At 32.2% G+C, this 13,985-nt stretch overlaps 1 protein-coding gene across 6 annotated transcripts in view; it reads right to left on the reverse strand.

Annotated features, from left to right (window-relative positions):
• LOC124363115 (proton channel OtopLc-like) overlaps window positions 1–13,985 on the reverse strand; it is a 45,869-nt gene that overhangs the window by 19,357 nt on the left and 12,527 nt on the right. For 5 of the 6 annotated variants that reach the window (XM_046818244.1, XM_046818249.1, XM_046818246.1 and 2 more), the window contains 4 exons: window positions 12,481–12,595; window positions 9,431–9,709; window positions 8,333–8,443; window positions 1,642–1,825 (listed from right to left, as the gene is read on the reverse strand). In XM_046818244.1, coding sequence (XP_046674200.1) covers window positions 1,642–1,825; window positions 8,333–8,443; window positions 9,431–9,709; window positions 12,481–12,595 — 689 coding nt within the window. The remainder of the gene's footprint in view (window positions 1–1,641; window positions 1,826–8,332; window positions 8,444–9,430; window positions 9,710–12,480; window positions 12,596–13,985) is intronic. The other variant, XM_046818248.1, reaches the window with a different exon arrangement.

The following is a 13,985-nucleotide window of genomic DNA, read 5'->3' on the forward strand; positions in this document are numbered from 1 at the left end:
CTAAGCTCATTCTAAGAAGTCTTTACTGTATTACTGTGATAACAACAAAAAACAAAATCTAGCTGAGAGCATCCAAACTCATTCTAGTGGAAATGTCAATAAATACAATTAATACAATGGTTATTGCTAAACACAGAACAGAGAACACAACATGTGAGCCTTTCAGCCTCCAGTCCGCTCAATGGTAGGATACACACGTTGTGCATTTTGCCCGCAATGGGTTATATTAATTGAAAATTATGTTTATTGTTACACAGATGTACCTCTTTCATAATAATAGAAGCCAATTTTCTTTTTCCCCCTACTCTGCCCATTCCCCAAAGACTATAAATATATATACAGAGAACTTAAAAGGCAGAGTAAAGTGCTTCAGTTTTGTACTTATAAAGAGTGCTCTGGGATTTGTATTGGAATTGAATCCTCTCTATTGATAATTCAGATCTAAAATAAATGTTTTAAACTATGTGGCCATTGGGTCTCTTATTATTGTTCTTATTTTTTGAATAATATTTATATCAAAACAAAATGTAATAAACTGAAATCTAAATCAACTGAACAACTGGAGAACTTGTGGATAAAACACACAACTTTTTGGCAGAATATAGTAATGTAAAAATGGAAGTGCCAAACACTATAATTATTGTTTCTGCTAAGTGTAGTGTGGTTAATTACAAATTCCAATCTGTATTTTGTTCTACAGTGTAATTCTGCTGGCAGCGCTTCTGTAGTGTGTACTGTGATAAGTTGAATAAACACTATTGATTGGTTAATAACTATGACATCACTCAAAATATCCTTCTTTTTGTCACGAATATTTATTTTTCCATTGGCCTCATTCAACTCTACCACCCAAAATGTAATTCACCAGTTATTCAAAAAATGTTTTACTTTTACGTCCTGATAATTTGAATTCGTCATTTCTTATGGCAATAATACATATAGGTGATGTACCGAAATGCACACTCTAGTGTGAAGCAATTGAATGTGAACATTGATTTCAATATAGGCTTTGTTCCTTTAATCTATGACCATGGTTCTGAATTTACTCAGAGCCTATCTCTCAACCTGTTGCTGCTCAAATCTACTCAGAAGACAATCTATTGTAAAGTAAATGGTACTGAGATGATGCTTCTGTAGACTAAAGGGATTTACAAATTCATGATAATGGCTTATTTCAAGACTTTTTCGATATGCCATTAAATCTTTCAATAATAATGACGAAAAAAATCATCGTTTTATTACATTAAACGTCTAAGTATAACGAGAAAAATATGTAGACTTCACAATTTTGCACAAAAAATATATTTTTTTTATGTTTCTCTGTGTGCTCTAAGGAGTACTGTATCTAAAAAAGTTATCTACATTAAAAATTAAGCAACTGTGCACCCAATGGGGTAAACAATAGTCTTGAGATATTTATTTAAGCGTATGATCAAATTTAACAAACTACCAAGACAGGCTAACAATAAAAACGCAATAACGAAATTCATAACAACGTGTACCCCATCAGGCGCACAAAGACGCACGATGGCAGTTGTGAAAGATCGCGTTTATCCAATGGGGATACAAGTTGTTGTATACGTGTTAAAACAATAAAAATTGTTATTTGTGGATGACTAACTGTAACTTTTAACAACTTACCTATGGCACCGACCCGAAGGAAGAAGCTACCATGGCTGTGGGTGTTCTGGGAGGTCTTGCGCTTGCGACCAGGGTGCGGCATGGGTACAGGACAGCTCTCGACGTCAGCAGAGTCTGTCAGCTTCTCCTGGGTGGGACTGTCAGCCCCTGACTTGCCCTTGCGCAGCGTTCCCATCATTCCTCCCTGTCATCATACACCCACATTCTCTTGTCAACAGGTACATCTCCTTGACAATTCAAAGGATTTACATTTCACTAAAAGACGTAAAACCACATTCAAGTAAGACTAATTTCAAACTTGAATAGGCATATAAACAGTTGTTTGCACAGATGTGGCTCGCTTAAAGAATTAAGTAACCATAGGAATCCATTAACAAATTCACTGCTGCCTACACTTTTTTAACTCATACACAGTGTAAATTGCAAAAATTAAAAGAATTTTGACACACTCTATGACTTTATACATACATACATACTGCTTAAGATTCTTACTCAATATTGATAAATAATATTGTAATCAGCACACAGCACAAGATTTTTGTACTGTGTACAGGTGACGCCTATATTTGTTTTATTTCTATTTTGGTACAGAATAATAATAACGATCTTGTATTTTATACATACATACAGTGTTGCCAGAAAGTTTAGGGACACCCAACATAAAGTGATATACTACTTGTGTCCCTATACTAACAGCAGATTGGCTAACTCTATATATTTCCCCATTAATGCAGTGAAAACGAAGTATTTTGGTATAACTTTCATTACTTTAAGCATAAAATCTTTCAAAATATGAACTTTTTTGTGATTTTAAAATTTTGGAGCAAATACCTGTTTTTTGAAACATTAAAATTTATAACTTCTAAAATAAATGTCAAATCATCTTAATAATAATTGGGACGTTGTTTTAACATAAGATATGGAGTAAATAAATGCTATTGTGGCAACTAGAAAAAAATCACTTACAGTTTGGTGATCGCTCAAACTTCCTTTATTTTTCTTTTTACAAACACGGAAATGGCGATGTTTGTAGCTGACGGCAACAAAGCAAATGATGAAAAAGGAGTGCGTGCGCATCAATATCCCTTCCTCTGTTTTGTAAGGAACAAGCTAGTGTGCGTGGATTGCCTACCACTCTCATAGTTCGGGCGCTACAACGCACCAAAGTTATCAGTTTTTCATTTCCGTAAAATAAAATAAAGGAACTTTGAGCGATCACCAAACTCTGAGTGATTTTTTTCTAGTTGCCACAATAGCATTTATTTACTCCATATCTTATGTTAAAACATCGTCCCAATTATTAAGATGATTGGACATTTATTTTAGAAGTTATAAATTTTAATGTTTCAAAAAACAGGTGTTTGCTCCAAAATTTTAAAATCACAAAAAAGTTCATATTTTGAAAGATTTTATACATAAAGTAATGAAAGTTATACCAAAATACTTCGTTTTCACTGCGTTAATGGGGAAATATATAGAGATAGCCAATCTGCTGTTAGTATAGGGACACAAGTAGTATATCACTTTATGTGGGGTGTCCCTAAACTTTCTGGCAACACTGTATGTCAATCAACGACCTAGCACGGGTCTAAGGGGTCCGGATTCCCCCCAAATTTAAAATTTGTTTAATTACATTTTTAGTAAACGATTATTATTATTTAAATAATTCAGTATTACTGACATGTACTGCTGAAAGATCATTCTAAACAAACAATAGGTCAAGAACTTTTTAAGGTATAAAATGGGAGCCTTACTCTCTGTCTACTACAGAAAAGTATCAGTTGTCTGGACTCCCTAAACTTTTTCCTGGCAATGCTCTTGAATAAAATACACCACTACTGCTTATTTTCAAGACAAAATTTACAGTTTATAGTCTTTTCTCGGTACTTATGTATTATATTAACCACGGTAGTGAGTCTAAACATAACTGTCTCATACACATATCTTAATTATTTGTCACACACATGTTAAACCAATCCTACTCAGGACAAATATACTGGTCTTGAAAAAAAAGAACTAAAGCTGACCTAACCTAATTCCTTCCTCATACTCATGCTCCATCCTACCCTAATTGAATGCTAACCACTCAGCATGAGATTGTATTGCTCTTCTCGAGTCTACTGCCCTATCCCAGGGCCAACTGTACAGTACTTTACACGATGCAGCAACATGATTGGGGTATGATCATATAATTCAACAGAACGGCAAACTGACTTCTGCCAGTTCAGATAAGATAAACAGAAACAACAATATAACAACATAGAAATCACAATTCTTGTTCAATGTGTATTTCTTTAATTTTCCGACTAAGTAAGTGTAAAAAGGTATAAAAAGTAAGTGTGATTGATATAATGCAACCCTTTTCTCTCATGTTTACAGTAATATTATTACATGAGCTGAGATTTGAAGCAGTACCCAAGATGTAAAGAAAAAGTTCCCCGGCATTCTCCACAATGATATATTGTGTCGTTTCACCTATATTGACAAGAGCAGACTGTACCACATCTTCTCTTAATTCTACCACAACCACCCACAGATGCTTTGTCCTTATTTCCCTAACTAAAGCTACGTCATTGCAGATGCAGAAGGCTTGCATGATGTTCAGTCTGGCATTTCATCTTGGTCGGGATGTTATATTTATATATTAGAGATGAGCATTGTGCAGGGCTATTTGAAAAATTTGGATGACGTTTTTTTCATATCACCGACGGTATTTCTCTTGTATTGTTTAAAATTCATAACTTTATCCTGCCTATCAACACCACTTATTTATTTATTGCATTTAATGATAGACAGGATTTTCAACCTTCTGAATTGTGAAAATGTCAAATTCTTCCACTGCTAAATTCAAGATATTTTTGCTATGATTAAAAAAGTATTTCTTTTTTCAGGCAAAGGTAGGCTGGAAAACTGAGAAAATGTTCAAAACAGGGATATCAGACCGAAGTGATCTTGTTTGGGACTTTTCACAATGATTAGGCTTGTTATTTGGTAGTGGATTTGCTTGTGGCACTGGTTGATTACATCAAGATCATCTGGAGATCACTGGTGATTTGGGGTTGAAATTGATTTGATGTGAGCAAAAGTGTAGCAGACTGGATCAGAGTACTACAGCATTTCGATTGTTGAGTGTTGCTTCCATTATTGTCGCCGTCTTCTTACCCTATTTCGTTGTTAGAATTACTTTTCACCCTCAAAATATTACCAGTACTATAACAATCTTCTGACTGCAAATTGAAAATCAAAATCACAACCGACTTTTTAAGTTTTAGATTATTGGGATCTCGAAAATAATCTTTATTTTCGTCTTTCGTCACACATTTGTACAGACTATAAAACAAGAACAAGGTTCAGATACAAGTGGACACCTAAAGATCTTGTCAGCTATGAATGTGTTAACACAATTCAAAACAGATAAGTTTTTTACTTTTACAGAAAAGGGAATTTGTTATGCAACAATAGCCTGTTAATGTTTCAGATAAAGAAAACTATATAAAAAGCTATATATTTATATATTGGCTTCTAGCACATTAACGTAAACGAGCATACAGATGGAGTTAAAGCTAATAACTTTGTTTCATAAAATAACTGTACATTTACCTACATTGTGAGTTATTAAAAAAATGTAAATAATAGTCTTACTTTTTCTAGACATATATTTATAAATTAAAATCTAAAACAGCATTTTGTCATGCTTGCAGAGAAATCGGTTGGGTGAAAATTTGTATAATTAATTATTAATGGAAGCAAATCAAAGCATATTTTGCAGGCAGTTAATAGAGACTTAGTTTATGAGGCACACTCAAATAGTAAGTCCCATTCTAAATAAAAACAAAACACTTTTTTTATTTTTAAATGAAAGATCGTTGATTTTAATGTTTTTAAATTAAGTTTCTACCATTATTTAGGCACTTGTTAATGTGGTTTACAAGCTTAACTAAACATTCTGGAAAAAGTTCTATTAGTGAAAGCAGCTTATCCCTACTCCTTCGTTATTAAATTCAAAGCTCTTACCACTACGCTCATATTTGAAGTACAGGGAAACAAGGGTGCCAGGTCTGGGTGAACTATGCTCAACAGAATTGTTCAACTTGTTTTTGAACATTTCTGGTACCTAGCAAGGACACAACTTGTGATAGCCTAAGTGATTCGTTACAGTCTTAAAGAAAAGTCATTGAAAATTGTGGATATTCTTCTGTAGGCACCTTTATTGTTAATCACCCGTTCTCTCTAATTTTTGTGTTTTGTGCTTCGTCATTTATACATTTTTACAGCCTTTATCCTTTTGTCAATGGATTTCGCCAGTCTTAACATACCTTGCATTCAAAAACAGGATAACAAATTAACCTCATAGTAGATAATCAATTCGTTAAACATTTTAAACGGACAAGGTGAACACAAAACACAAGACTAATCAACTATAATGGTGTCAGTGTAAAGATGATGAACTAAAGAAACAATTACGCATACACTGAATGCCAAAAATAATGCTGAAGCATCATTACGGCGGAATGGAACTTACTTTCTGAACACATTGTGGGGACTTCAATAAGTATTCTTCAGGTTTGGAATTATTTATTTTTAAAATCTGAAGAATATTAATTTATTCATTAATAATTATACTTATTAATATATAGATATTAAAAAAAAAACTTACAATTTTGAAATAAACATATAACAAAAATAACTGTTATTAACATTTAAATAGTTTATTAGATTATGCAAATGTAGAAGTATATTTTTCCTGGTGTTAATTAAAAACTCGCCATAGCAAGAATTTACAATGAATACAGAAGGGTGGTTGGGTTGAAAAAAGTTAGTTGCAGCTATTTCTACATTAGTTAAACAGAGTGAGACAGAGAAAATGTAAAACATAGTACACATTTCTAGTAAAATGTGCTTAATGAATTACAGTATTATTAATATATTTCTTAGAAGTAGAGAAGTAGCGTACTGAGCACCTCATGAAATTTATATCAAGCTTTTCTTAGAATTTTCTACATATGTAACATACAGATACGTCTTTAAAAAATTATAAATAAAATTTGACATCTGAAACTAATCAAAAAATGTACTCCACTTACAATACTTTCTACAAAAAAGTAAGAATATAACATTCTTAAGTGATTAACAAAAAAATATTACAATACATGTTTGGTTTCATAATGTGATGCAACACATTTTGATTTTGAGGCAGATTTTCAATCATGTACATAACTAATTCGTTACTATTTAAATTTCATTAATGTTACTTTTTAAACCATCTGAAAACTCCAAACATGCTATTAATCACACAGAGTGGTGAAAATATCTTGAAACAACGTGATAGAACAAGAGAAGATAAAGTAAAATTTACCAAATAATAAGAAAATAAATGAAAACAAATAAAAACAAAATTACGTTCCGTAACAAAAAAAGAGAACAAGAAATAATGCTATTCTTTATATTATAAAAATACTGAGTTTTTCTTTTTGAAATATACAGAATTACAAAATTTTACAATCTACCTCTCATTGATGCTGAAAACCATTTCACACTTAACTAAACAATTACAAATTTGATAAATAAACCCAAGACAACAGAGATTCAAAGAACCTGAAAGAACATTAACAAATGTCACAAAAACCATTCCAACAAAGTAACTTTACCACATATTATGTTGGTGACATAGTGAATAATGTCATTTGATTGTACTCAGTTTGTTTATTCTGTGATTTTCTTGTTGGGAGCATGGTTACCCATAAGAACAATTTTGTTCTTTTTTCGACACTAACAAAGTGTAATCTTCTTACATTATTACAAATACAGAGCTTTCATCTTTAATCGTGATCTCAGAAAATGGTTTTATTTTATATAAGTCCATGTAGAAGTAAGAAGGATAAAAATAGATTATAGTATGGTGTATTGCATGTATGAAGGTAACAGCTTTGACGCAAGTTGGAGTATCATATTTAAATCTTACATGGATGACAAACTGGATGAGTTCATTATTTTTGTAGCCCATGAGAAAGCACAAACAAAGCCTAAACAAATGTAAATTTAAATTTCAAATTTGTTTGTTTGAATATTTTATATGATGCTGTGAAAACTAAATGTTTTCTTATCACGGCAAAAATCAAAAGTTTTGTTTTTTTTACAATGGGAGAAGATTCTAACTTCTAAAATCCTCCTCTTTATACCTATGCTTATCAAGACGCTACTTTCCATGTTTTCATCTTGGTAAGGATGGAATTTTCATCCCATCCTTAAACTTCAATATGACAATATGTTAGTCCCCAAATCATGCAGTTGATCTAGTGAATATTTAATTTAATTCCAAATTGTGTGTCTACTGATACAATTAATAATGTAATCAGGGTATAACCTGTAATGCAAAGGGCCAGTGTACCAAATAACAAAAAGATGATAAGACTTTGTTTACCTCCTTCCCACATCCCCCATAACATATTTCTCCGGAGCAGCTATTCAATATTTTCAGTACTCCAATTACAGAAACAAAAGTTGAACTTATACTTCCCAACCCTGGTACAGACCCTAGTAGTGATTGTATGTAATGAAATAGAAAGTAAAAGATACAAGAGAAGGAAGTGAATTTATGTTGAAAACCTCACTTACATGCCAGTAAATAGCAAACTCAATGCTGTGTTAGTCAAACCAGGATAGAGTATTACATCACCCTTCCACCACTCACCACCAGCTCAGATTTGCTTCCAGAATTCGAATTTGGGTTAGACTCTATGTCATCGACAAGTGCATTTTTGCTACGCATCAAGTCCTTCATTTTACGTGGGTACACCTCGTTCTGACGATGTCGAGGAAAAAATAAACAAGACAACAAATCAACCATAAAATACAGTTAAAAACAATAACACAATGATTCGACTGAAAAGTCAAAGAAAATAATTATTTATTACTACAGATTAAGTTAAATAAAACATATAAAACTGAGTATTTAGAAAATAAAGGCCAAATCTGTATTGTAAAATATGTAAAATAAAGACCTTAATATTGGTCAAATCTGTAATGGCTGATGAAAATTCAAACAAGGTATACAAAAATAAAATTCCGTTTTTTCAGGTATGTCATAGAATGATTCTACTTCATGGCCTCATAGTGAGAGTACACACTTAGGAGCTTTTGTAATGAATGTTCCAAAAGTCCCTCTCCCCACCCCACCTTAACTATTCAATGGTTGAAAATTGAGGATGTCATTACACATTCCAAAATGAAATTTTTAAATTCTCCAACACTCAAAAGTAAGGATGGGGAACAGAACTTTGAGCTTGAGCTAGTCTCTCACATCAACAACATTTTGGGCATATCATTATTTACAATAATTATAATGGTGGTTACTTCTGAATAACAAAGTTTGGTCCTTGTTTCGGTTAGAAAATATTTTTAACTGTTATTATACCTTTCTATCAGGAGTACATACATTACCTCTGTAATTATGAGTAGATGACAACTGATATCCACCTCGGTTTAAAGAAGGAGCTTTTGTTTATTACGTAAGCCGCACAAAAATTTAAATCAGAGATTTGAAATTTTCACCCATAATTGTAAAATTTTGTTCTTAAAAACAGCATTTCTTAAAAGTGTATACTTCTTAAAATCCAACAACTCATCAGTTTTGCAGCTGTTAAACTACAGAGAGAAAATGTAGAAAAAATTGGACCAAAATATATACTTTTAAGTTAAATTAGTATGGTATGTCAATATTAATTACAATTTGTTTAAAATTAATTATCAGTTTAATTAATTAAAATTAAATCTCTATATTTAATATTACCTGGAAAATATTTGATCTACTGTTTCGCTTCCCTTGCTGAGCCGGCGGAGGTTGCGGTTCTCCTCCTCCTCCTCCTTTTGCACTTTCCTCCTTCTCTTTCTTCTTATCAGCAGCTTCCTTCTTTTTGTTCTTTTTGTTTTCTTTTTCCTTTTCTTTCTCCTTCTTGGGTTTCTTGGGCTTGGGTTCCGTTGCCTGACAGCATGTGCTCTCTTGTAGCAGAAAGCAGAACACATACAGCAGGAAGAGGATGCTGACGCCGTAAAGATACGTGAAGAAACCCTGTGACAATGTCAGTGGATGTTTAAGCGGAATTGCAAACTGTCATAATATTTATTATTGGAAACACTGACTTATAACAAGGGTAGAGTGGCCAAAATGACCAACTCCAAAGTGAATCAACTTAGTAATTGGTAGGATTAGGAATTAATTGATGTGATTTCTATAATGTAATAATCATTACAAAAGTTAGGGTGGTGAAACACAAACAATTCAAACCTTGCAAATGTTGCCATTAGTTTGGGATAGCTACTGAATTTGTCCCCCATGAAAGTGTGAAATCAATCCCGACCAGGAATTTGAACATTCAGAGATCAGAATTGATCAAATCATCAGATTCCAACTAGGTTTATCCAGGAGTGATGCAAACTGATCAGGTCTTGGTTTAGATTACATCATACATGATCAACAACCAAATCATGTCAGGAACTGAATCTGGTCTGATTAAAAATTATCAGATCAGGACTGCTGGATCAGGATGATCAAGGTTTTAATCAGACCTAACCCAGCAGCCTTAGTCAGGTATCACATCAGACCTGTTTAGTCTAGTGTGATAATGTTCCAATACCTGATTGGATTAGAAGAATTGAATAAATCAGATGTCATAGGTCTTTAAGTTTCTCTCTTTAAGATGTTCTACTCAAATTTAATAATCAAGCTTCATAATAATTTTTGGAGTTGAGAATTAAACCCTTGTAAGTATATTTTGATTACTTTTGTTTGCCACCATATTTTTGAATAACTGCTTGTAATTATAATCTTTTTCATATATTATACCATATTTACATTAACTTACTTTAATATATGGACAGCTACTATCTTAGAATTTCTAGCTCAGGAGTAAATCTTATTACGGAAATTTTAATTTTTTGCTTACTGTTATTCATTTGTTTTGTTGCTTTAGGACAGCACATATCGAATTCTTTTCATAGCTTTTATAAAAATATGAAATTTTTTGCTTGTATCTGATTAAAAACTATATATACCAGTTAATAGATGTGTGATGTGATCATTGCAAATTAAATTTGATTGCAAACAGCATTTGATCTGGCTAAGAAGGTCATGTCCGTCCCCACAACAGACCTAACCCGCTTAATAATGTGGGCCTTTGTTGCTTTATCAAAGCCAATAGCAGCATTGTACTCATAACTAGTGCATTAACTATCTTTTGTCATCCACTTTTGGTCATTTATCCGATCAGCTGTCCTCACCAATCAAATAAGCCGGACAAGAAACTGTTCGGCTTTAGTAGTGCTTTGGTGAAAACAAAACACTCAGATTCTAATTCAGAAGAATTTATCCATAGATGTTGAGTACAGAAAAAATGTTAAGTTGAAAAACATGTAATTTTACATATTATATGTATGTTACAATATTTTACCATTCATATAGTACATAAATCAACACTACCATCACTATTTATATATCATTTCAAACAGAAAGAATTCATCATTTCACAGGAGAAATTGGTTTCCCTGTTTTGGCAACAATGATGTCACAGTCGTGTCATAAAACTTGCCTGAAAGATTGTTTTCATCTAGCCATTTTGAAAATTAGTATCATGGGGTATGGTTTATTATGTTGGTTTATAACTTGCTATAGCTTTTTAGGCTATACTAGGCTAAATTTAGTATATTTTAGAAATATTTAGTATATATTAAATAGCATGTAATAAATATGAATATAATATAAATAAATATTTTATAAAATATAAATAAATATTTTATATAATATTTATAAATAGGTATTTTTGGTTTACTGAAAAGAATTGTAACCATAGCAACAAGTTTAGGTAAGTCCCACCACTTTTCAAAAATAAAAATAATTTAGAAATTGGTTATTAATTTATTTTTTTGTAGTGCATATAATTTATTCTCTAAATTTGATTAGTATTTTGGAAATATTTAGCGCAAGAATTATATTTTGTTTAAATTTTAAAATATAATTGTTTCCATGGTAGCAAATTTATCCTTTAATGCACTATTTATGGTTTTTACAGTGTATTAATATTCAATTCAATTCAATTCGAAATTCTTTATTCATTTTTATGCACATGTGATACAATGAATAGTGTCAAAGTTCTAGATACTATCTAAATAATATTTACAATGTTAAGTACAGCTAGTACTTAATTGCAAGCATCTTGGAAACTATAAAGAGAGGTGGATAGTTCCTCAATGGAATAGAGGGCTTTGTTGATCAGGTACTCTTTTAGATTTTTTTTTAATTTAGGGCCACTTTCAGTTTTTATGTTTTGTGGGATGAATTTTAAAAATTTGTTCCCCATGTATGTAAATTGACTATCTCAGATTCTAATATTTATAATATTATCATACTTTACCTGGGGTAGTCCCACCACTTAAAAAAGGTATTAGTTTATTATGTTTATGGTTTATGCATAATTTTTTAATACAATAATTATCTCCATATTTTCCTTAAAAATAAAAAACAAAAAACAATGTATTACACATATAGATCTACAATAAATGTATTTTTCTACAAAATGTTTAAAGTATGGGTATAAAACACTCAAAAATGGCCTGCCATCTGAGGAAAAAAGACTGTCAGTTCGAGGGTTAATAGCAAAATTGCCTGTAGTCATTTAAAAAAAAGTGATTATAATTAAAAGTTTCAGACTTAACATTTTCCTGACAGTAATAAATTATAATCATCCCAACACAAGTATCCTTTGTAGACTTAGAGCAAGTAAAAGTTATGTGCACAAAGGTTACATGCATAAAATAATGTACTGTCCACAAAGAAGAACGTGTTACCTCATAGTACGGTATGGGAAGACTATGAGTGACAACCTCGGAGACGACAAAGGCGATGCAGACGACAACCAGCAATTTTGCATAGATGAAGCTCAAGACGATGAACAAGGACGTTCTGTAACAAAATAGTTAAAATCACGTGGAGGCTAATGTAATAAAATAACCAAGCGAAAAAAATTGTACGGACGTGGCGAATGTTCCATGTACCAGAAAGAGTGGTAGTCTTTAGTCCTGTACTCACCGGTGGTAGTCTACGAGGGGGAAATAATAGTTAAGAGTCTCTTCAACACCCCCTAGCTCCTTAGGTGCTTCTCAGTACCCTAGAGGGGGTGGCACATTGACAATTTTTGACAAGCCAATTCAAACCTACATGGTGCAGCCTTGAAGAATCAAGTTGTGCTTGTTAAATATATATTCTCCCTATTATATATTTTTTTTCATTAGACCCTTTATTTAAATAACACAATTAAAAGAATTTATTAGTTATGTTTTATATTTATTTTTTACATATTTACATATATAAAATAAGTAATAAATGATTTTAAATGTAAAATATAAACAGATTGCTTACTAAACCTGTTTTTAAGGAAATACGAGTTAAGAATGAGTATTAGTCTAAAAGGAGAAAACGATTAAGAATAGAAAATATGCAATCGATAATGAGAAAATGTTCATATATAATTAACATGAAATGCGGAGAAAGAAAATTACGAAATAAATATTGAAATGAAGCAATTCCAAATGATGTTTAGAGTATAAATGTAGTTGTTTAGAGAACAACAAGTAACATTGTTTAAATATTTTTTTTATTTTTTAACAAGTGATCAATTATTTTACAAGAAATCTAATTTTACAGTGCATAATAAAAATATGTTGTTTTTAATGCATATAAATTCAGGTGAAACATAATGGAATGTCTCCAAAAGTTTTTGCTTATTAATGTGTCAAGAATAATGTGGTTGTGAAAGTGAACATCAGTCCAGTAATGTGGTCTTCTCGTTACACCCAGCAAATGTGTACTTAACTTGTACATCAGCCTACAGCCAATGCGTAGATGGGAGAATAATTTCACACTTCTATGTCACTCCAATCCACTTTTGAGCCTTATTCTGCCCGTCCTCATGGGCCTCTGGGAGGAGAGTGGATACAATACAAGATTTATGGTACTGACAAAAAGTGCAAAGGTCACAGAAAGGATTTGAACCTGCACTAACTCTAACTCAGTCCCAAAGTCCGACATCTTAGACCGCCCGCTAGGTCATTGGAACTCCTTACTCCCACTTATCCAGTATAATAGGCATACAAGCAACCAGCTACATACTACCACACCATTGCACAAGCGTCTTTGAAAAGAAGCCATCAAACATTGGTCAGAAGTTGAGGAACCCAACATCTTAAGGCTCTGAAAGGATATGAATTCAAGAAGAGTCTTCAGAGCTTCTTGGTCAGCCACCCGATCTACACCCTGGAAGAAGAATTCATTCATGCAATACCTGGTGTATTCT

This window comes from Homalodisca vitripennis, chromosome 5 (assembly GCF_021130785.1).
Source record: "Homalodisca vitripennis isolate AUS2020 chromosome 5, UT_GWSS_2.1, whole genome shotgun sequence".
Taxonomy (NCBI): Eukaryota; Metazoa; Arthropoda; class Insecta; order Hemiptera; family Cicadellidae; genus Homalodisca; species Homalodisca vitripennis.